General features: G+C 52.5%; 5 protein-coding genes across 5 annotated transcripts; 1 reads left to right on the forward strand and 4 right to left on the reverse strand.

Moving 5' to 3' along the window:
• Positions 1 to 6213: 6213 nt before the first annotated feature.
• On the reverse strand, positions 6214 to 6631 carry LOC147665916 (histone H4). Its single transcript, XM_086949439.1, has one exon. It carries the CDS (start codon positions 6593 to 6595, stop codon positions 6284 to 6286), a length of 312 nt encoding a protein of 103 aa, XP_086805565.1. The 5' UTR covers positions 6596 to 6631; the 3' UTR covers positions 6214 to 6283.
• Positions 6632 to 8310: 1679 nt separating this feature from the next.
• Positions 8311 to 8786, reverse strand: LOC147665917 (histone H2A type 2-C-like). The gene has a single exon (XM_086949440.1). It carries the CDS (start codon positions 8732 to 8734, stop codon positions 8336 to 8338), a length of 399 nt encoding a protein of 132 aa, XP_086805566.1. The 5' UTR covers positions 8735 to 8786; the 3' UTR covers positions 8311 to 8335.
• Positions 8787 to 8945: 159 nt separating this feature from the next.
• Positions 8946 to 9494, forward strand: LOC147665918 (histone H2B 1.2-like). Its single transcript, XM_086949441.1, has one exon. It carries the CDS (start codon positions 8949 to 8951, stop codon positions 9444 to 9446), a length of 498 nt encoding a protein of 165 aa, XP_086805567.1. The 5' UTR covers positions 8946 to 8948; the 3' UTR covers positions 9447 to 9494.
• A 975-nt stretch (positions 9495 to 10469) lies between these two features.
• LOC147665919 (histone H3) lies at positions 10470 to 10924 on the reverse strand. The gene has a single exon (XM_086949442.1). The coding sequence runs from the start codon at positions 10898 to 10900 to the stop codon at positions 10490 to 10492; it is 411 nt and encodes a 136-aa protein (XP_086805568.1). The 5' UTR covers positions 10901 to 10924; the 3' UTR covers positions 10470 to 10489.
• A 6129-nt stretch (positions 10925 to 17053) lies between these two features.
• Positions 17054 to 17869, reverse strand: LOC147665920 (histone H1.01-like). The gene has a single exon (XM_086949421.1). The coding sequence runs from the start codon at positions 17847 to 17849 to the stop codon at positions 17202 to 17204; it is 648 nt and encodes a 215-aa protein (XP_086805547.1). The 5' UTR covers positions 17850 to 17869; the 3' UTR covers positions 17054 to 17201.
• Positions 17870 to 22867: the final 4998 nt, after the last annotated feature.

Consider the following 22867-nt stretch of genomic DNA (forward strand, 5'->3'; position numbering starts at 1 on the left):
GGGGTGATACCTGACATCTTACCCTCCGTGGAGCTCCATACCCCTGGGTAGAAGGTACACCTTCATCCCCTTGAAGGTTAACACCTCCAAATGTCACAAGTATCAGTAAAACTGGTGCCTGGATGCTGGAAGTAGGCCCAAGGCCTTGCGGGCCTTTTCCTGTTACTGCAAAGGAGTTAAAAACACTTTGCTGAGTATGTGAAATGCTTTGTTTTCAAACGTGCAGCTAGGGGTGAATTCTGGAATGTTACCCTGTGCGGAGCTTCATAACTCTGGGTGGAAGGTACAACTTCATCCCCTTGAAGCTTAACACCTCCAAATGTCACAAGATTCATTAAAATTGCTGCTTGGAGGCTGGAGGTGGGCCCAAGGCCTTGCAGACCTTTCCCTGTAACTGTAAAAGGGTTAAATACAGTCTGTGGTGTCTGAGATGTGTTGGTTATTCACACATCCAGGCAGGGGTGATTCCTGAAATCTTACCCTGCGGGGAGCTCCGTAACCCTGGGTAGAAGGTACAACTTCATCCCCTTGAAGGTTAACACCTCAAAATGTCACAAGTATCAGTAAAACTGGTGCCTGGATGCTGGAAGTAGGCCCAAGGCCTTGCAGGCCTTTTCCTGTAACTGCAAAGGAGTTAACTACACTTTGCTGAGTATATGAAGTCGTTTGTTTTCAAACCTCCATCTAGGGGTGAAATCTGAAATCTTACCCTGCGCGGAGCTCCATAACCCTGGGTAGAAGGTACAACTTCATCCCCTTGAAGCTTAACACCTCCAAATGTCACAGGACTCACTAAAACTGCTGCCTGGAGGCTGGGGGTAGGCCCAAGGCCTTGCAGACCTTTCCCTGTAACTGTACAGGGGTTAAATACACTCTGTTGTGTATGTGACTAGTTGGGTTTTCACACATCTAGGCAGGGGCGATACTTGCGATCTTACCCTGCGCGGAGCTCCATAACCCTGGGTAGAAGCTACAACCTAATCCCCTTGAAGCTTAACACTTCCAAATGTCACAAGTATCAGTAAAACTGGTGCCTGAATGCTGGAAGTAGGCCCAAGGCCTTGCAGGCCTTTTCCTGTTACAGCAAAGGAGTGACATACATTTTGCTGAGTATGTAAAGTGCTTTATTTTCAAACGTGCAGCTAGGGGTGAAATCTGGAATCGTACCCTGTGCGGAGCTCCATAACCCTGGGTAGGAGGTACAACTTCATCCCCTTGAAGCTTAACACCTCCAAATGTCACAAGTATCAGTAAAACTGGTGACTGGATGCTGCAAGTAGGCCCAAGGCCTGCAGGCCTTTTCCTGTTACTGCAAAGGAGTTAAATACACTTTGCTGAGTATGTAAAGTGCTTACTTTTCATACCTCCATCTAGGGGTGAAATCTGAAATCTTACCCTGTGCGGAGCTCCATAACCCTGGGTAGAAGGTACACTGTCATCCCCTTGAAGCTTAACACCTCCAAATGTCACAAGATTCATTAAAACTGGTGCCTGGAGGCAGGCCCAAGGCCTTGCAGACCTTTCCCTGTAACTGTACAGGGGTTAAATACACTTTGTGGTGTCTGAGTTGTGTTGGTTATTCACACATCCAGGCGGGGGTGATACCTGAAATCTTACCCTGCGCGGAGCTCAATAACCCTGGGTAGAAGGTACAACTTCATCCCCTTGAAGCTTAACACCTCCAAATGTCACAAGTATCAGTAAAACTGGAGCCTGGATGCTGGAAGTGGGCCCAAGGCCTTGCAGGCCTTTTCCTGTAACTGCAAAGGAGTTACATACACTTTGCTGAGTATGTCAAGTGCTTTGTTTTCATTCCTCCATCTAGGGGTGAAATCTGAAATCTTACCCTGCGAGGAGCTCCATAACCCTGGGTAGAAGGTACAACTTCATCCGCTTGAAGCTTAACACCTCCAAATGTCACAAGTATCAGTAAAACTGGTGCCTGGATGCTGGAAGTAGGCCCAAGGCCTTGCAGGCCTTTTCCTGGCACTGCAAAGGAGTTAACTACACTTTTCAGAGTATATGAAGTGGTTTGTTTTCAAACCTCCATCTAGGGGTGAAATCTGAAATCTTACCCTGCGCGGAGCTCCGTAACCCTGGGTAGAAGGGACAACTTCATCCCCTTGAAGCTTAACACCTCCAAATGTCACAAGATTCATCAAAACTGGTGCCTGGATGCTGGAAGTAGGCCCAAGGCCTTGCAGGCCTTTTCCTGGAACTGCAAAGGAGATAAATACTCTTTGCTGAGTTTGTAAAGTGCTTTCTTTTCAAACGTGCAGCTAGGGGTGATATCTGAAATCTTATCCTGCGCGGACCTCCATAACCCTGGGTAGAAGGTACAACTTCATCCCCTTGAAGCTTAACACCTCCAAATGTCACAAGATTCACTAAAACTGCTACCTGGAGGCTGGAGGTAGTCCCAAAGCCGTGCAGACCTTTCCCTGTAACTGTTCAGGGGTTAAATACTCTCTGTTGTGTATGTGACTAGTTGGGTTTTCACACATCTAGGCAGGGGTGATACCTGCAATCTTACCCTGCGCGGAGCTCCATAACCCTGGGTAGAAGCGACAACTTCATCCCCTTGAAGCTTAACACCACCAAATGTCACTGGTTTCTGTAAAACTGGTGCCAGGAGGCTGGAAACACACCCAGGGCCTTGCAGGCCTTGCTCTGACACCGTAAAGGAGTTAAATACACTTTTTCGTGTATGGTAAGTGTTCTATGTTCACACCTCCAGCCTGGGATGAAACCTCAAATCTTACCCTGCGCTGAGCTCCATAACCCTGGGTAGAAGGTGCGACTTCATCCCCTTGAAGCTTAACACCTCCAAATGTCACAAGTATCACAAAAGCAGGTGCCTGGAGGCTGGACAAAAGGCACAAGGCCTTGCAGGCCTTTCCTGATACTGTGAAGGGGTGAAATACACTATATTGGGCTTGTGAAGTGTTTTGCTTTAAAACATCCAGCTAGGGGTGAAACTTTAAATCTTACCCTGCGCTGAGCTCCATGACCCTGGGTAGACAGTGTGACTTCATCCCTTGTAGCTTAACACCACCAAATGTCACTGGTTTCTGTAAAACTGGAGCCAGGAGGCTGGAAACACACCCAGGGCCTTGCAGGCCTGGCTCTGACACTGTAAAGGAGTTAAATACATTTTTTCGTGTATGGTAAGTGTTCTATTTTCACACCTCCAGCCTGGGATGAAACCTCAAATCTTACCCTGCGCTGAGCTCCATAACCCTGGGTAGAAGGTGCGACTTCATCCCCTTGAAGCTTAACACCTCCAAATGTCACAGAATTCATGAAAACTGCTGCCTGGAGGCTGGAGGTAGGCCCAAGGCCTTGCAGACCTTTCCCTGTAACTGTACAGGGGTTAAATACACTCTGTTGTCTATGTGATTTGTTGGGTTTCACGCATTAAGGCAGGGGTGATACCTGCAATCTTACCCTGCGCGGAGCTCCATGACGGTGGGTAGAAGGTACAACATCATCCCCTTGAAGCTTAACACCTCCAAATGTCACAAGTATCAGGAAAACTGGTGCCTGGAGGCTGGAAGTAGGCCCAAGGCCATGTTGGCCTTTCCTGATACTGTGAAGGGGTGACACACACTTCATTGGACTTGTGAAGTGTGTTGTTTTCACACCCCCAGCCAAGAGTATAACCCAAAATCTTACCCTGCGCGAAGTTCCTTAACCCTGGGTAGAGGGAGTGACTTTGTCCCCTTGAAGCTGGAGGCTTCATGTGGTCACAAGTATCACTAAAACAGGTGCCTGGGGGCTGGAAATGTGCCTACGGTCTTGCAGACCTAGGTCTGATACTGTGAGGGGGTTAGATACATTGTTGGAATAAAGAAGTCTTTCGTTTCCCCACCTCCAGCCAGGGGTGGAACCTCAAATCTTATCCTGCGCGGAGCTCCATAGCCAAGGTTAGTAGGAGCAACTGTATCCCTTTGAAGATTAACTCAACCGAATGTTACAATTATCACTAAACAGGCCCACAGCCTTGTGCTGATACTGTAACAGGGGTGCATCTCATCCTGCGCGGAGCTCCATAGCCCTGTGTAGAAATAGCCACTTTGTGCCTGCAGGCTAGAAATGGGTTTGGGACACTGAAGGCTAGGATCTGATAATGTAAAGGGCTTTGTATACCTTTTAAATTAAGTTATGTGTTTTTTTCTCCACCTCCAGCCAAGAGGTAAATCCTGAAATATTACCCTAATCGGAGCTCCATAGCCCTGTGTAGAAAAAGTGACTTAGTCCCCTAGAACCTAAACATTTAGCAATATATATATTTTTAAAATTAACAGTCTTAAATGGGTAAATTGTACCCGGATCGGAACTCCATAGGCCGGGTAGAAAAAGTGAATTCGTACCCTTGAACCTAAAGATTTATTTAAATAAATAAAAAAAAATGTGTATATATAGTTTTTTTATTTTTTAGACCACCTTCAGCTTAGGGGGAAAACCTGAAGTTTTAACCGGATCGGAGCTCCATAGCCTCAGGTAGAAACAGTGACTTTGTCCCCTTGAACCAAGAGAGTTAGTAAAAAAAAAAAAAAAAAATGTTTATATATAGTTGTTTGTTTTTTTGCAGACCTCCAGCTAAGGGGGAAAACCGGAAATGTTACCCGAATCGGAGCTCACCAGCCCTGGGCAGGAAAAGTGACTTTGTCCCCTTGAACCTAAAGAGTTAGTATAAAATTAATAAAAATAATAAAAAAAAATGTATATATATATTTTTTTGCTTACCTTCAGCTAAGGGGAAAAACCGGAAATTTTGCCCGAATCGGAGCTCCATAGCCTCGGGTAGAAACAGTGACTTTGTCCCCTTGAACCTAGAGTTATTTAAAAAAAAAAAAAAAATGTTTATATATAGTTTTAAAAAAAAGCAATACAATAAAAATGTGTATATATACTTTTTTTTTTTTTTTTTCGGGGGGCCGACCTCCAGCTAAGGGGGAAAACCGGAAATTTTACCCGGAAAGGAGCTCCATAGCCTCGGGTAGAAACAGTGACTTTGTCCCCTTGAACCTAGAGAGTTAGTAAAAAAAAAAAAAACATTAAAAAAAATTATAATGTTTATTATATATAGTTTTAAAAAAAAGCAATACGATAAAAATGTGTATATATCGTTTTTCTTTTTTTTTTTGGGCCGACCTCCAGCTAAGGGGGAAAACCGGAAATGCTACCCGAATCGGAGCTCACCAGCCCTGGGTAGGAAAAGTGACTTTGTCCACTTGAACCTAAAGAGTTAGTATAACATTAATTAAAAAAAAAAAATGTGTATATGTAGATTTTTTTTTTTTTGCTTACCTCCAGCTAAGGGGGGAAACCGGAAATTGTACCCGAATCGGAGCTCCCCAGCCCTGGGTACAAGTAGTGCCATTGTCCCCTTGAACCAAACTGTCTACACAGGAGGGGGGGGGGGGGGGGGGGGGAGAAAGGAAACGGGTGCTTAAAGACCCACAGGGACCCGTAAACGGTCATGATGGTTCGCCACAAACATTAGGATCCCACACCCACTTCCTATGGGCCGGCATGGGAACACTACTTTATGGACTATTAAGCCCCCACGCAGTGGGGGCTTACAGCGCCTGGACGGGAGACAAAGTTGGAGTTAGCGCGGCCGTTCCGCCGCTCGGCCATCTGGTCGCACTGCACACTGGGCCATCTGGTCACCGCACGATAGTGCGACCAGATGGCCCACTGAGCTGTGCGACCAGATGGCCCACTGAGCTCTGCGACCAGATGGCCCACTGAGCTCTGCGACCAGATGGCCGGGCGGCGAAACGGCCGCGCTAACTCCAACTTTGTCCCTCTTCCGTGTTATGCTGCAAGCCCCCGGGGGGCTTAATAGTCGGGGAAACGGCAGGCCCGTAGGGCCCAGGGCCGGGCTAAACCCACCGTAGGTCCCCGGGCAAGGGCTCCATGATGGCGGGCCCCTGGGCCGGGCTTAACCTGCCTCATCTCCCCGGTTTCGGGCCCCAGGATAACGGGCCAAACACGCCTTAGGTACCCAGTCCAAGGCTCCATGGTGGCGGGCCCCTGGGCTGGGCTGAACCCGCCTTCCCTGCCGTGCCTTCCATAGCAGAGTGGCTGCGGAGCAAATCCCCGGGCTCCCCCCTCCTCCCCTCCCGGGCGAGTGTGGGCCTAGATAGCAGCCCTGCGCTGCGGAAATAATAGTTCATAGACACAGCTCTCACAAGACATGGTGGTCGGCTCTTAAAAGAGCCTTTGAGTTGTTTTTTTTTTCTCTTTTTTTATCCGTGGGCAAGTCGAGTGTTTAACCGCCGAATCCGTAGAGGGTGCGGCCCTGGCGCTTCAGAGCATAGACCACATCCATGGCGGTGACGGTCTTCCTCTTGGCGTGCTCGGTGTAGGTGACGGCGTCCCGGATCACGTTCTCCAGGAAAACCTTCAGCACTCCGCGGGTCTCCTCGTAGATGAGGCCGGAGATGCGCTTGACTCCGCCACGGCGCGCCAGGCGGCGAATGGCCGGCTTGGTGATGCCCTGGATGTTGTCCCGGAGCACCTTGCGGTGCCTCTTGGCGCCGCCTTTACCGAGCCCCTTCCCTCCTTTGCCGCGTCCAGACATGTTCTCTTCTCGGTGCTGTGAGCAGAAATGGAGGCGAGGCTAGCACCGGATGCATAAATAGAGGAGCTGCGGACCGGCGCGGAGGCTCCAAGCCATGTGACGCACTCGGAGGCGGGAGAGAGCCCGGCCTGCCCTCTGCAGGGAGCTCGAGAGGCCGTTGCCGTTTGAAAAAGAGCGGGCTCCCAGCCCGCCTTTGTCATGGGCTGGCTCAGCAGCTGCCGCCGGTGCACAGACCACAGTCAAACACACGCACACGCCTCCCTTCCCGCCCCCCACTTGTGACCGCAGCCCGCCTAACCCTCTCGTTCCGTGCCCCCTCCTTTCATATGAACAGAAGCCCATGGAGATGTTTTAATGGAGATAACACCCGTTAACGGCCTCTCCCCGCTGTGTGTGGCCGCCCGCACCCCCGTAACACTGTCCACGTCTCGCGCTTAAGGTACCTGGCTCAGCAGCTGCCGCCGATGCACAGACCACAGTCAAACACACGCACACGCCTCCCTTCCCGGCCCCCACGTGTGACCGCAGCCCGCCTAACCCTCTCGTTCCGTGCCCCCTCCTTTCATGTGAACAGAAGCCCATGGAGATGTTTTAATGGAGATAACACCCGTTAACGGCCTCTCCCGCTGTGTCTGGCCGCCCGCACCCCCGTAACACTGTCCACACCTCGCGCTTAAGGTACCTGGCTCAGCAGCTGCCGCCGGTGCACAGACCACAGTCAAGCCCACGGCTCCCTTCCCGGCCCCCACTTGTGACCGCAGCCCGCCTAACCCTCTCGTTCCGTGCCCCCTCACGCACACGCCTCCCTTCCCGGCCCCCACTTGTGACCGCAGCCCGCCTAACCCTCTCGTACCGCGCCCCCTCACGCACACGCCTCCCGGCCCCCACTTGTGACCGCAGCCCGCCTAACCCTCTCGTTCCATGCCCCCTCCTTTCATGTGAACAGAAGCCCCGGAGATGTTTTAATGGAGATAACACCCGTTAACGGCCTCTCCCCGCTGTGTGTGGCCGCCCGCACCCCCGTAACACTGTCCACGTCTCGCGCTTAAGGCACCTCCCTTCCCGCCCACACCCCACTTGTGACCGCGGCTCACCTAACCCCCTCGTTCGGTGCCCCCTCCCAATTCTGAGCAGAAGGCTCTGAAATTTTTTAATGGAGGCAACACGTTCACGGCCTCACCCCGCTGCGTTTGGACGCCTGCGACCTCGTAACACTGCCCACATCTCACGCCCGGCTGGGGCAAGCCTGCAAAATGTGTCGTCGTCTCCCCCCCCCCAAATTTATATGGTATGAAAAAGAGCGCGCTCCCAGCCCGCCTCTTTGTCAGGGGCTCCCGATCGGACTCAGCAGCTGCAGCCGATCACAGCCAAACACAGACACTCCTCCCTTCCAGGCCCCCACTTGTTACCGCGGCCCGCCTAACCCTCGCGTTCGGTGCCCGCTCGGCTGGGGCAAGTCTGCAAAAAGTGTCCCATATAATTAAAATGATATACGTATATAAAGAAAAAACATTAATATGGTCGGCCTCATGCTAGGCTTCGGGACGTGGCAACATTTATGTGTATGGCCGAGAGCTTGGGCATGCCCTCCCCTATGAAGCTACGGTTGCGGGCGCTGCCGCATCTAAGAGGCCGCCAGAGTAACACCATGGCACGGATACGCTCTTTGATGGAGTCTGTGGATGGCCCTGAAAAGAGCCTTTGTGTTTAGGGTGTGTTTCCACGGTGGTCTGCGGGCCCTTACTTGCTTGCTTTGCCCTGTGCCTTGTGGCTCTCGGTTTTCTTGGGCAGCAGCACGGCCTGGATGTTGGGCAGGACTCCTCCCTGGGCGATGGTGACTCGGCCCAGCAGCTTGTTCAGCTCCTCGTCGTTGCGGATGGCCAGCTGGAGGTGTCTGGGGATGATGCGGGTCTTCTTGTTGTCCCGAGCGGCGTTGCCAGCCAACTCCAGGATCTCAGCGGTGAGGTACTCCAGCACTGCAGCCAAGTAGACGGGGGCACCAGCGCCCACCCTCTCGGCGTAGCTTCCCTTCCGGAGCAGCCTGTGCACACGGCCCACGGGGAACTGGAGCCCGGCCCTGGAAGAGCGTGTCTTGGCCTTGGCGCGGGCCTTTCCTCCCTGCTTTCCGCGTCCAGACATGGCGATCGATCTAGGGTCTCAGTCACACAACAGCGAGAATGATACTGCTCTTCCTGCTGGCCTCCGGTAATATAAAGACTTCGGGAGCGTCTGATTGGTTGACAGCTAGTCGCTGATAGTACTTCTCATTGGAGGGAGGCGAGCTTCTGTTTAGCCAATCAGAGTCCCAGAACCGCATCACTCTAGGAACTGGGGGCCCTGCCTATGACTGCCAATGAGAAGAGAGAGCCGGGAGGAAGCTGCTTTGCACGCCCAGCCTATAAATACAAGTGACGGGCGCCCCGCATTTATTTCTCTCGGCTCCACAGCACGCGGTGAAAGATTCTCGACCATGCCTGAACCAGCCAAGTCCGCGCCGGCTCCCAAGAAGGGCTCCAAGAAAGCGCTCTCCAAGCCGCCCAAGAAGGACGGGAAGAAGCGCAAGAGGAGCAGGAAGGAAAGCTATGCCATCTACATTTACAAAGTGATGAAGCAGGTGCACCCGGACACCGGCATCTCCTCCAAGGCCATGGGCATCATGAACTCCTTCGTGAACGACATCTTCGAGCGCATCGCTGCAGAGGCTTCCAAGCTGGCCCACTACAACTCGCGGCGCACCATCACCTCACGGGAGATCCAGACCGCAGTCCGCCTTCTGCTGCCCGGAGAGCTGGCCAAGCACGCCGTGTCGGAGGGCACCAAGGCCGTCACCAAGTACACCAGCGCCAAGTAAGGCTTCCAGGCGCACCCCAACGAACACAACGGCTCTTTTAAGGGCCAACCACCTCCTCCCCTAAGAGCTAATGTGCTTCTAATATGACAAAAGAATGTGTTTTACAAGGGTAATGTTGAGCGCAGAAAGGGCCGCTCTCCCGGGGTTTGCTGCAGACCGAGGGACGACGGAGCAGGCAACCCGTTTTGCCTCTGTAAATTAACAAGTCTATATGAATGAGCCCTCTTTGGGTCCACGTTTTGCCTCTGTAAATAAACATGTCTATATGAATGAGCCCTCTTTGGGACCACGTGCCACCTAAGCACTGTAATGTAGCGATCACGTTAAATAAACCTGCTAGCAAGTCACACAGCTACTCCCGGGCAATTTGCTTTCCATGTTATGGGCGAACAGCTTTATTGTGTGCGGGTTTAACGTTGTGTTTGCATTTCCAAACCCAGGGGAACGGCTACAATCCGCCGCGGGGCAAACGCTCCCGAAATCACACACATGAACCCGATGTACCGGGGGCAGAGATGCCTCATAGCGCTGGCTTGTGACCAGCGGATCCCTGCAAAACCCTCTACCCTACCCCTCCCCCAAACAAAGCTCTCTATTAAATGAAGGGTACATTGACGAGCTTTTTGTGCACTGTGAACACGGAATTCTCTGGTCACCCCCAGAGCCTGTAAAAGTTGCCCAGTACTCGTGGTACTCTAAGAACCCGATGTACCGGGAGCACAGATGCCCAATCGCGGTGGCTTATGACCCGCGCACAGATGCCCAATAGCGGTGGCTTATGACCCTCGGATCCCTACCACAACCCTCTACCCAAACAACGCTTCAAATGAAGGGCACGTTGAAGAGGTGTTTGTGCACTGTGAACACAGAGTTCTCTGGTTTCCGCAGAGCCGGTATCAGTTGCCCGGTGCTCGTGGTACTCACAGCCCACCCTCCCTAACCTGTAGACCATGCCATGGCAGATAAGAGTAGCTCGTAGATGACAGGGTGGTGGCCCTTAAAAGAGCCGTTGTGGTGGTGGTGGTTCGTGTCGGTCTGTCACCTTAGGCCCTCTCGCCTCGGATGCGACGGGCCAGCTGGATGTCCTTGGGCATGATGGTCACCCTCTTGGCGTGGATGGCGCACAGGTTGGTGTCCTCGAAGAGCCCGACCAGGTAGGCCTCGCTGGCCTCCTGCAGGGCCATGACGGCGGAGCTCTGGAAGCGCAGGTCGGTCTTGAAGTCCTGGGCGATCTCCCTCACCAAGCGCTGGAAGGGCAGCTTGCGGATGAGGAGCTCGGTGGACTTCTGGTAGCGGCGGATCTCGCGGAGAGCCACGGTGCCGGGCCGGTAACGGTGAGGCTTCTTGACTCCGCCGGTGGCAGGCGCGCTCTTGCGGGCTGCCTTGGTGGCCAGCTGCTTGCGGGGCGCTTTGCCGCCGGTGGACTTGCGGGCTGTCTGCTTGGTGCGGGCCATGGCGGGAGCGGTCTCTCTCAGTCAGCGAGGAAGAATGGCGTCTACCAGCCTGTTTCTTGTCTTCTCCTGTCAGATACCTTCTGACAGTGGTGAGTTTTTGGATACCGAGGCAATAGCCTCATTACTCCATATTCGTTTGGAATTTTGTAGTCGCTGTTTAGGTTGTCTTATTGGTGTGTGACGCTTTGTCACAGTTGAGGTTGCATCACATGGTCAGCTCAGTGATGGGCCGCGGGTAGCGGTCAGTAGTGTTTGCAGAATTGTCAGCATGTTTCCTTCGAGAGTCTCGTCTTTGTCCGTGTAGATCCTTCTGTTAGTGTTGAGGTTTGGGTGCCTGCCGCGGCTAATGCCAGCCGGCAGTGAGCGGGTTTTAGGTGCTTGCCGAGGCTGTTATGCCATCAGGGCAGCGGTGAGTTTTGCGTATCTGCCGGCGTTTGCCTTCAGGCAGTAATGAGTTTTTGGATGCTGCGTTGCTGTTTCAGCTTCGCAAGGTTAGCGCTTCAATGGGACGCGGATAGCGGTCAAATGGGTTTGTAGCGATATCTGCAAGTTTCCGGATCAGTGGGTTTTCTTTTTGATCCAGTCCTTTGTAGAATGTCCTGTTGAGTTTGAGGAGATGGTCGTCCAGCATCTCGATGCCTAGGTCTCTGTGGAGGTCTGCTGTTCGTGTGAACATGGGAGCACCTGCTGCAATCCGTAAGGCCTTGCTCTGAAGTATTTGTAGGTCCTTCCGCAGCTGTGGGCGGCAGCCACTCCAAACTGGTGAAGCGTATGTCATAGTTGGTCGAATTATTGCGGTGATTACTCGCACCTTGCTCTGCATGGGCATCGACTTAGACTTCAGGAGTGGGTATAATGCAGCCAGTTTGGATGCTGCTTTCTGGCAGGTCTTCTCTATGTGGTTTCTCCAGCTGAGTTTAGAGTCCAGAGTCACCCCCAGGTAGGAGCTGCTGTTTTCCCATTTGACCTCATCCCCATTGAGGAGGATCTGTGGGTGTTTCCTGTTCAGCTTCCTGGTAAATAAGGTTGCTGTGGTTTTGCTTGTGTTCAGGGTGATCTGCCAGTCGCTGTACCATTCGGAGAGTCTGCAAAGCGATGCCTCCAGGTTCTTCGCCACTTCTTTGTCACTGAAGGATTGGGAGATGACTGCAACATCATCCGCGTAAAGGGCAAGATCAGTCTTCTTTAGGTCAGTGGGTATGTCGTTTGTGAATATGTTGAAGAGGAATGGTCCTAGGATTGACCCCTGAGGCACTCCAGCTAGAATTGGGCGCGGTGATGAACATTCTTCTCGCACCGCCACGTGAAAGGTCCGTTCTGTCAGGTAGCTGGTCAGCAACTTGACCAGGTAGCTGGGAAACTTGAGCTTGATAAGTTTGTAGAGCAGGCCCTCATGCCATACTCGGTCAAATGCTTTGGCTACATCCAGAAAGACTACTCCAGTAGACTTGTTGATGTTGAATCCGTGGCTGATGATGTCCACCACTCTGAGGAGTTGGTGATTTGTTGAGTGGTCTTTCCGGAACCCAAACTGTTCTTTGGCAAGTAGGTTGTTGCTTGTCGCGAAGTCAACGAGACGGGCAAGGATAACTTTTTCGAAGAGTTTTGATAGGCCAGATAGCAGACTTATGGGGCGGTAGTTTGCAGGGTCTCGCAGTGGTTTCCCAGCCTTGGGGAATACGACGACTCTTGCTTCTTTCCAGGCGTTTGGGAAATACTGGTGCTGCATGCACGCGTTAAATATCTCAGCAAGGTGATCCACTGCGTTATCTGGGAGCATCTTGATGGCTTGGTTGACTATTCCGTCCTTCCCTGGTGCCTTGCCGTTTTTCAGTGTTTTTGCCAGGGCCAGTAATTCGCCCATTGAGCATTCCTCAATGTGTGCAGTTTCTGTTTCCGGTGGGTGCTCCTGGTGATGCATGGCGACCTCTTGCTCAACTTCTGTTGCCAGTTTGCTTGCCTGGTTGGGCCTGAAGGATTCCTCCAGCGTGTCAGCGAAGACCTCAGCCTTATCCCTGTTGCTGCATGCCAGGTGAGTCTTCCCTTGGATCGGTGGGTTTGGTTCCTTCTTCCCAGTCAGGCGTCGGGTCATTCTCCAGAGAGAGTTGTCTGAGTCCTTTAGGTTAGCTGTAGCTGCTTCCCATTTTTCACCTCTGTGCTGGCTTATTTGTATCTTCAGCTGCCTTGTCAGCTCATTATACTTCTTCAGCAGGTCGGGGGTGCGGTTCCTCTGCCACTCTCTGCGGGCTCTGTTCTTTTCAGCTATTGACTGCTTGATGCCCTTTGGGAGATCGTAGATAGAGCATCGTTGGAGTTTCTGCTCTGGAGTGCTGCGCGCAATAGCTGTGTGGATTGAGGCTGTGAGGTGGTGGACTGCCTGGTCAATGTCTTCAATGCTGCGTAGGGGACCAGGGACCAGTGTCTCCTCCAGGCATCTCTTGTATAGGCACCAGTCCGCCTTCTTGAAGTTGTGCCTGGTGCCCTGTTGCTGGTCTTCAAGTACGTCTCCAACTGTGATCAACACTGGGTTGTGGTCGGATGTCAGCGCTGTTAGGGTTTCAAGCTCCATAGACTGGGAGAGATTCTTCATGACCACAATGTCCAGAACATCCGGTTTGTGCAGTGCAGATCCTGGATAGTGTGTTGGTTGAGTTGGGCCGGCCACTACGAAGTCCTCCTTCTTTGAGTGGGCAAGTAGGGCGTGTCCTTTGCTGTTTCCCGTCCGAGAGTTCCAGCATTTGTGCTTAGCATTGAGGTCACCTCCAATTAGTGTTGGGATGCTGGGGTCCAATAAAGCATCCAGGTCCTTTGGGGCTAGCTTGCCTGGGGGTGAGTAGGCAGCAATCAGCCGCAGCGGGCCTGCAGATGTCTGGATCTGTATGCCAGTTGCTTCAATGCTCCCGACTGGTGGTAGGGAGATCTCGTGGTGCTTCACTTTTGTGCTGACTATCACCGCTGTTCCTCCGCCCTTGGCTCCGGTGGTGCGATCTGTGCGGTATACCCTGTGGTTTGCTATGTTGAGCTTCTGGCTTCCTTGGAGGTGGGTCTCGGAAATAAGCGCTATATCCATGTCCATGGTTTCCATCAGGTGCAGGAGTTCTGCAGTTTTCTTCTGAATGCCATTAGCATTCCACATCACGAAGAGAGAGTTTCTTTTAGATTTTGCTGCCATTGCTGGTGTTTTCTTCGCCCTGGAAAAGTCCGGCGATAAGGTTCGCCACCATTGTCACCATTGGGTGGATGTTCAGGTCTGCGACTGTTTTTGCAATCTTCGCGATGAGTTCTTGCCAGTTGATGGCTGAGCCTAACTCACAGGATGGTGCTGGGGTGGTCGCTGATGCTGGGGCGGTAGGTGATGCTGGGGCGGTAGGTGGCGCTGGGCTGTCCTGCTTGGGTTTAGTTGTGTCTGCGTATGATCTTCCATCCACACGCGCGCTGCTATGGCTGTTGGTTGGATTTCCATTTGGGATCCTGTGTGCCATTGCGGGTCTGTGAGTATTCCTTGGCCCCTGACCCGTCGTTGTCGAGTGTGGGGAAGTCGTTTGTGGTTGTGGGGGTTGGCGCTGGCCTTCCTTCTTTGCCTTCTGGAGGTAGGGGCAGCCGCGGTAGCTTGCTGGATGTGGTCCTGCGCAGTTGGCGCATTTTGCTGGTTCGGTTTCCCGGTTCCTAGTGCATTGGTTGGAGGTGTGCTCTCCTCCACAGCGTACGCACTTTGGCTTCTGCTTGCAGAAGGCAGAGGTGTGCCCCAAGCGCTGGCAGTTGTAACACATGATTGGTCCTCGTTTCCCTCTAGGTGCTTCTGTGGTGATGACGCAGCCGCAGAGACGTGTGACTCCCGAGAGGTCAGCTGGCTTCCCATCGTGGCTCGCTGACAGGGTCACAACGAAGAGGGGAAATTTCTTGTTCTTATCCGCTGGAGAGGTAATCTGCGCAATATTTTTGACTGGAAGGCCTAGGTCAGATAAATCCCCAGAGATGTGTTCAAGCGATGCGTTTGTTGGGAGCCCCCGTATTACAAAGCGCTGGGCTTTTGCAGTGGTCATTGGGAAGGTGTAGTACTCCATTTTCTGGGCGGTAAATATGTCGGTCAAGCACCTGTAGTCCTCTGGGGTGGTGAGCATGATCTTGGCATGGTCCTGCCTGGGCTTGATTGTGTAGGGGGAGGCGCAGTATTCATCCAGTATCCCCACCAGGGCCTTGTGGGTGGTTAGGTTCTTCAGGATGATGGGTGGGATCCTTAGTCGCTTGGTGGGGGCTGGAGAGGTCTCAGGTTCAGTAGCATTGGGGTCTTGCAGGGGGGCGTCCCTGTCCTGGATGTTTCCGAGAGCCATATAACGGTTTGAGGTTGGAACTGCGCTTTCTGCAGGGGGAGGGCGGGCAAGCTTTGATGCTTTCTCTGGTGATGTTGGGCACGAGTCACGTCCCCTCTTCGCTTTAATCTGCCATTGCCCGTCATCTTCGGTGGCAGAGCTGGGTTGAGCCATGTCGGCCTCCATGATCAATTGGTGCAGTTGGATGGGGGAGGTAAGGCGTGGCCCTTCTCCTTCCCCTCTTTGGCGCGCCGCCTGGCCCCGGTCAAGCCAGGGATGAGCGAGATAAATCAAGTAAAGCGCGGCTAACTAGGCTGTATTCGGAGTGTTAAAATCAGTCAAGCAGTGAAAATTTTAAGCAGGCAAGCAGAGCGCAGGCGAGCAAATTGGAATCTGAAAAGTAAAATCAAATCAATCTGGCAGTGGAAATGATTCTACAAGCAGAGCGCAGCAATTACAATTACAAGGCACAAACTGTAATTATTATCACGTTTTGGAAATGGATTGAACACAGTGCAGCAATGCAAAATTGCAATCAGAGCGCAGCAATTACAAAGTAAGGAAATTAGTCAGTCAGGCAGGGCTCAGCAAGTCAAATTGCAATCAGTAGCAGCAGAAGTAACAAGCAACAAGCAGAGCGAGAAAAAACGAAATTCAGTGTAAAGCTGTTAAAGTAATGAAAAAGGCCAGATCTACCACAAAGGATAGAAAATGGCGCCTACTGTGTTTCTGGAATCAGCTGATGCAGTCGTCCGTGGTCGGCTCGGCAAATCCACTGGTCAGATCAAGTCCTCTGGGGGCCGTCTCGATCCAGGAAGCAAATGGCGGCAAATGGCGGCCGGGGCACAGCTCCGACGTCCGAGCACCCACGAGAGGCTAGCTGGGTAGGGGCGACCACTTCTCCGTCCCCTCCTTGGTGCGCAGCCTGGCCCCGGACAAGCCAGGGAGCGCAGGCCCAGCCCCTTGGAGGAGTGGGGAGAGAGCGTGGAGCGAGGAGCGAGGGGAGGGGGAGAGCCCTAATCAGGGGCTGCCATCAGCGTTGACGATCGTCACAGAACTCGGGTCATCTGATCGTCGAATGCGTCAAATCATGGCGTCTACCGGGGAAAGAGCCCTATTTATTGCCTCACAGACGGAGGGCTGCTCTGGTTGGCTGAAGAGACCGCCCCACGTTCGAAAATAGCCCGCGGTGCGCACCGATTGGTTACTGAACTGAAGGCTGCAGTCTAACTGTCCAATGAGCTCTGGATCAAAGAGAACCCTCCGGTTGGATGATTGCACGATGGAGCCGGCCGGAGCCCGCGCCTCGGCCAGCCTTTGTCTCCGTCCATCCACTTGTAGTCAGGCGGACGACTCGACCCCGGTCAACCCGGAGAGGAGCCCCCGATGTCATAAGCACACTGCCCTTGGTCACCCTGGAACACTCCCCCGTTACCAGCGCTCGATTGAAAGTTCACAGTCGTCTGCTTTATGCAGACACCATATCGAGTCTGCCCGGGTACAGTGAAAGCACCAACACACACACGTTATTGCACATGTATTATAAACGGAGGTCTTATAACCCCCAGACCCCCTTTTTACCCGCCCCTGCTCACCCTGGAACACTCCCCCGTTACCAGCGCTCGATTGAAAGTTCACAGTCGTCTGCTTTATGCAGACACTATTTCGAGTCTAGCCGGGTACAGTGAAAGCACAGAGACACACACGTTATTGCACATGTATTATAAACGGAGGTCTTATAACTCCCAGACCCCCTTATTTTCTATGCTATACCGATTTCAATCCACGCAGCACCGAAAGAGCCGTTTATATGGCCAAGATCACACGCGGCACTCGCGTGTGGAAAGGTGCGCTAGGGATGTATTGTGCTGTTTATTTTTGAGGAGTGGGGCATTGGGTGGGTGCAAAGGTGGGGATGAACACGCTCTCTTCTAGACAGGGTGGTGGCCCTTAAAAGAGCCGTTGTGTTTGCAGTGTCTCGGTGCAAGCCCTTACTTCTTCTTGGGCGCTGCCTTTTTGGGCTTCGCTGCTTTGGGCTTGGCTGCCTTGGGTTTGACTACCTTGGCAGGGCTTTTCTTGGCTACTTTGGGCTTCGCCGCCTTGGCTTTCGCTGGGCTCTTGGCAGCCTTTTTGGCGGGGGCAGCCTTGGGCTTCTTGGGGCTCTTGGCTGCTGCTGGCTTCTTGACCTTCTTCGGGCTCTTCTTGACCCCCGCGGGAGCCTTTTTGGGCTTCTTGGCGGCAGGGGCTGCTTTCTTGGCCGCTGGCTTCTTGGTCTTGGAGGCTGACTTCTTGGCCGCCTTCTTGCCCTCCAGCTGCTTCTTATTGACCTTGAAGGATCCTGAGGCCCCGGTGCCCTTCAGCTGGGCTAGGGCGCCTTTGCTGACCAGGCTCTTGAGGGAGACCTTAACGCGGCTCTTGTTCTTGTCCGCATCGTAGCCGGCGGCGGTCAGCGCTTTCTTCAGGGCCACCAGGGAGACTCCCTTCCTCTCGGCCGAGGCGGTCACGCACTTCAAAATCAGATCGGACACGCTGGGACCGGAAGGCTTCTTGGCCTTAGAGGCCCCCGCTGCTTTCTTCTGCTTCTTCTTGGGGGCGACCTCAGCGGGAGGAGCCGCGGCGGCTGGAGCGGTTTCTGCCATTGCAATACAAGTCTCGACGCTGTCACAGAAAAGAAATGTACCTCCCAGCCCGAGCCCCATGCATATATAGGGAGGAGCCAGCCCCTGATTGGTCCCGAGGAGAGAGGGCTGTGCGAGGCGCCCTCGGCTCTCTGCTCCGAGCTGACTTTTGTGTTTCCTACCACCGGAGTATCTAAGTTTTAAAGCACAATCAGTTAAACATATGCTAACATGAACACATGTAAAGAAGCCCAGCTTCAGCCCCTTCCCGTGCCCGCCCCCGTTTCAGCCCACCCCGTCCTCAGAAGCTTGCCATCCGCCGTGAATCTCTGCCCTCCCCCGATGGCTGACGCCTCCGTGCCTGGATTCCTGTGCTCCGGGCCCCTTTTTCCCGGTGCACCCTCGCGCTCTGAGGCCGGGAGCGGCGGCCCGCGGGCGGGAGGGGCCTCCTGCAGGGAGCGGGCCCTGTGCCGTCACAATGGGGCTCCAGGGTCCGCCTGGAGCGCGTTCTGCACCGGGCCGAAGTAACACAGGGCCCCGGCGGCCGTGCGCGGGGAGCGGAGACAACGCCAGGGAGACCCGGCCCGGGGGCCAGGGAGGGGGGGGGGGGGGGGGACTCGCCGAGCGCCTGCACCCTCGGCTGTTGCATCCAAGTCTGGAGGGGGGGGCAGTCGGGGGACTTTTACAAGCAGCGGGGCACGGTCCGGCATCAAGACTCACGGGCATCACAAGGCGGCTGCGCGCTGGTAGCTTCGCATGCAGGCAGAGGGCATTCACTGCCAAGCACCGAGCTGGAGGAGACGGGGGCGCACTAAACACAATAAACACACAGTGACTCAATAGAGGCAGGCGGCCGAGTTAGACCTTCATGTTTAATGGCACCCAGAGTGAGAGCAGAGGGTATGAATGCACCTGAAATGGTGACCCCAGTACCTGCATGGAGGCCCTCTGGTGAGCTGATTTTTACAGCTGGACTTAGGTTTACATCTCAGGTGACATCTTTGGACGGGACCCGACCATAGCAACGCGGTCAAAACACCGCAGTACATTTCGATTGCTGCATTTACAACGCAAGTCTTTTCCACGACTTGCACGGGAGGGCGCTCTAGACTAAGGAATAGGGCGATTTACTATTCCAACACCTTCCCTACCTTACTTAGGCTGGAGTTGGAATAGTAAATCATACCATTCCTAAGTGTAGAGCGCCCTCCCGTGCAAGTCGTGGAAAGCCCCTAAAACAGCAATGTAATGTACCGCAATCTAATTGTTACATCCTACATCCCACAGTACAGAGTGAGGCCTTTGACTATCACTGTTGTATTGAGCTCGATGGCTGGGGTGGGGACCACTCCTGAATCAAATGGTATGTCAAGAGTGCGACCTGTGCCCACAAATCAGATTCTGCGCCTGGCAGCCTGATTGAGGTCTACTGTTAATTACAGGTTTTCGCCTTATATGTAGGTAGAGGGGGAAAAAAAAAAAAGAAAACACTTCACATAGTCCAAAACGTACATGAACACCATTCACAGTTTCAGATCTTAGCCTTCAGGTACCCTGGCCCATCCCTAGCTTCCAGGAACCTGTTTAAGTAATATGTCTGACACTATGAGGTTTCCAGAATAAAGGGGACAACGTCAGTCCTTCTACCCAGAGATATGGAGCTCCGCACATGGAAAGATTTCACGTCTTTCCCTGGGATGGAGGTGTAAGAATAAAATTCTTCACATAGCCCAAAACTGCACAAAAACCCCAGTCACCATATCAGAATAGAGCCTTCAGGGCACTGGGGCATTTCTAGCCTCCAGGGACCCGCTTTAGTGATATTTGTGACATTATGAGGTTTTCAGATTCAAGGGCGCTAAGTCACTCTTTCTACCCAGGGATTTGGAGCTCCACGCAGGGTAAGATTCAAGATTTCCCTCACGGGTGGAGGTGAAGAAATGAAAACACTTCACCTAGCCTAAAAGGTACATGCACCCATTTGAAATATCAGGCCTTGGCCTGCAGAGACATGGGCACATTTGTATCCACCAAACACACGTTTTAATGATAATTGTGAAATTATGATGTGCCCCTCTGCAAGGGGACAATGGCACACCTTCTACCCAGAACTACGGAGCTCGGCATAGGGTAAGATTTCCGCCTTTACCCTTGGATTTGAGAGAAGTGTTTTACTTCTCCGCCTCCTTCCAAGGGGACAACCTGCGATCTCCCCCTGTGCGTAGTTCCATAGCCCTGGGTAGACGGAGCAACTGTATCCCTTTGAAGATTAACATCTCCAAATGTTACAGGTATCAGAAAAACTGGTGCCTGGGGGCTGGAAGTAGTCCCAATGCCTTGCAGGCCTTTCCTGATACTGTGAAGGGGTGAAATACACTTTATTGGGCATGTGAAGTGTTTTGCTTTAACACCTCCAGCCAGGGGTGAAACCTGAAATCTAACCCTGCGCTGAGCTCCATAACCCTGGGTAGAAGGTGCGACTTCATCCCCTTGAAGTTGAACACCTACAAATGTCACAAGTATCAGTAAAACTGGTGCCTGGAGGCTGGAAGTAGGCCCAAGGCCTTGCAGGCCATTCCTGACACTGTGAAGGGGTGAAATACACTTTATTGGGCATGTGAAGTGCTTTGCTTTAACACCTCAAAACAGGGGTGAAACCTGAAAACTTACCCTGCGCTGAGCTCCATGACCCTGGGTAGACAGTGTGACTTCATCCCCTTGTAGCTCAACACCACCAAATGTCCCAGGAATCAGTATAACTGGTGCCAGGAGGCTGGAAACAGACCCAGTGCCTTGCAGGCCTTGCTCTGACACTGTAAAGGAGTTAAATACACTTGTTTGGTGTTTGGTATGTATTCTATTTTCACACCTCCAGCCTGGGGTGAAACCTGAAATCTTACCTTGCGCGGAGCTCCATAACACTGGGTAGACGGTGCAACTACATCCCCTTGAAGCTGAACACCTCCAAATGTCACAAGTTTTACAACAACAGGTGCCTGGAGGCTGGAAACAGGCACAAGGCCATGCAGGCCTTTTCCTGAAACTGTAAAGGAGTGAAGTACACTTTATTGAGCATGTGAAGTGTTGTGCTTTATCAGCTCCAGCCAGCGGAATAACCTGAAATCTTACCCTGCGCTGAGCTCCTTAACCCTGGGTAGAAGGTGTGACTTCTTCCCCTTGAAGCTTAACACCACTAAATGTCACAGGTATCAGTACAATTGGTGCCTGGAGGCTGGAAGTAGGCCCATGGCCTTGCAGACCGTTCCTGATACCGTAAAGGGGTTAAATACACTCTGTCGTGTATGTGATTTGGTGGGTTTTCACACATCTAGGCAGGGGCGATACCTGCAATCTTACCCTGCGCAGAGCTCCATAACCCTGGGTAGAAGGTACCACTTCACCCCCTTGAAGCTTAACACCTCCAAATGTCACAAGTATCAGTACAACTGGTGCCTGGATGCTGGAAGTAGGCCCTATGCCATGCAGGCCCTTTCCTGTAACTGTACAGGGGTTAAACACATTCTGTTGTGTATGTGATTTGTTGGGTTTTCACACCTCCAGCCAGGGGTGAAACCTTTAATCATACCCTGCGCTGAGCTTCATGACCCTGGGTAGACAGTGTAACTTCATACCTTGTAGCTTAACACCACCAAATGTCACTGGTTTCTGTAAAGCTGGTGCCAGGAGGCTGGAAACACACCCAGGGCCTTGCAGGCCTTGCTCTGACACTGTAAAGGAGTTAAATACACTTTGTCGTTTATGGTAAGTGTTCTACTTTCACACCTCCAGCCTGGGATGAAACCTCAAATATTACCCTGCGCTGAGCTCCATAACCCTGGGTAGAAGGTGCGACTTCATCCCCTTGAACCTTAACACCTCACAATGTCACAAGATTCATTAAAACTGCTGCCTGGAGGCTGGAGGTAGGCCCAAGGCCTTGCAGACCTTTCCCTGTAACTGTAAAGGGGTTAAATACACTTTGTGGTGTCTGAGATGTGTTGGTTATTCACACCTCCAGGCAGGGGTGATACCTGAAATCTTACCCTGCACGGAGCTCCATAACCCTGGGTAGAAGGTACACCTTCATCCCCTTGAAGGTTAACACCTCCAAATGTCACAAGTATCAGTAAAACTGGTGCCTGGATGCTGGAAGTAGGCCCAAGGCCTTGCAGGCCTTTTCCTGGAACTGCAAAGGAGTTAAATACACTTTGCTGAGTATATGAAGTGCTTTGTTTTCAAACCTCCAGCTAGGGGTGTAATCTGGAATCTTACCCTGCGCGGAGCTCCATAACCCTGGGTAGAAGGGACAACTTCTTCCCCTTGCAGCTAAACACCTCCAAATGTCACAAGATTCATTAAAACTACTGCCTGGAGGCTGGAGGTAGGCCCAAGGCCTTGCAGACCTTTCCCTGTAACTGTACAGGGGTAAATACACTCTGTTGTGTATGTGATTTGTTGGGTTTTCACACATCTAGGCAGGGGTGATACCTGCAATCTTACCCTGCGCGGAGCTCTATAACCCTGGGTAGAACGGACAACTTCATCCCCTTGAAGCTTAACGCCTCCAAATGTCAAAAGTATCAGTAAAACTGGTGCCTGGATGCCGGGAGTTGGCCCAAGGCCTTGCATGCTTTTCCCTGTAACTGTAAAGGGGTTAAAAACACTTTGTTGTGTATGTGATGTGTTGGGTTTTTACACATCTAGGAAGGGGTGATACCTGCAATCTTACCCTGCCCGGAGCTCCATAACCCTGGGTAGAAGGTACAACTTTATCCCCTTGAAGCTTAACACCTCCAAATGTCGCAAGATTCATGAAAACTACTGCCTGGAGGCTGGAGGTAGGCCAAAGGCCTTGCAGACCTTTCCCTGTAACTGTAAAGGGGTTAAATACACGTTGTGGTGTCTGAGATGTGTTGGTTATTCACACATCCAGGCAGGGGTGATACCTGAAATCTTACCCTGCGTGGAGCTCCAAATCCCTGGGTAGAAGGGACAACTTCATCCCCTTGAAGCTTTACACCTCCAAATGTCACAAGATT

Source organism: Lissotriton vulgaris, unplaced genomic scaffold, assembly GCF_964263255.1.
Source record: "Lissotriton vulgaris unplaced genomic scaffold, aLisVul1.2 SCAFFOLD_1798, whole genome shotgun sequence".
NCBI classification, from domain to species: domain Eukaryota; kingdom Metazoa; phylum Chordata; class Amphibia; order Caudata; family Salamandridae; genus Lissotriton; species Lissotriton vulgaris.

Coding starts and splice junctions, on each gene's coding strand:
- LOC147665916 (XM_086949439.1), bottom strand. CDS start 6,595: ATGTCTGGACGCGGCAAAGGAGGGAAGGGGCTCGGTAAAGGCGGCGCC.
- LOC147665917 (XM_086949440.1), bottom strand. CDS start 8,734: ATGTCTGGACGCGGAAAGCAGGGAGGAAAGGCCCGCGCCAAGGCCAAG.
- LOC147665918 (XM_086949441.1), top strand. CDS start 8,949: ATGAGAAGAGAGAGCCGGGAGGAAGCTGCTTTGCACGCCCAGCCTATA.
- LOC147665919 (XM_086949442.1), bottom strand. CDS start 10,900: ATGGCCCGCACCAAGCAGACAGCCCGCAAGTCCACCGGCGGCAAAGCG.
- LOC147665920 (XM_086949421.1), bottom strand. CDS start 17,849: ATGGCAGAAACCGCTCCAGCCGCCGCGGCTCCTCCCGCTGAGGTCGCC.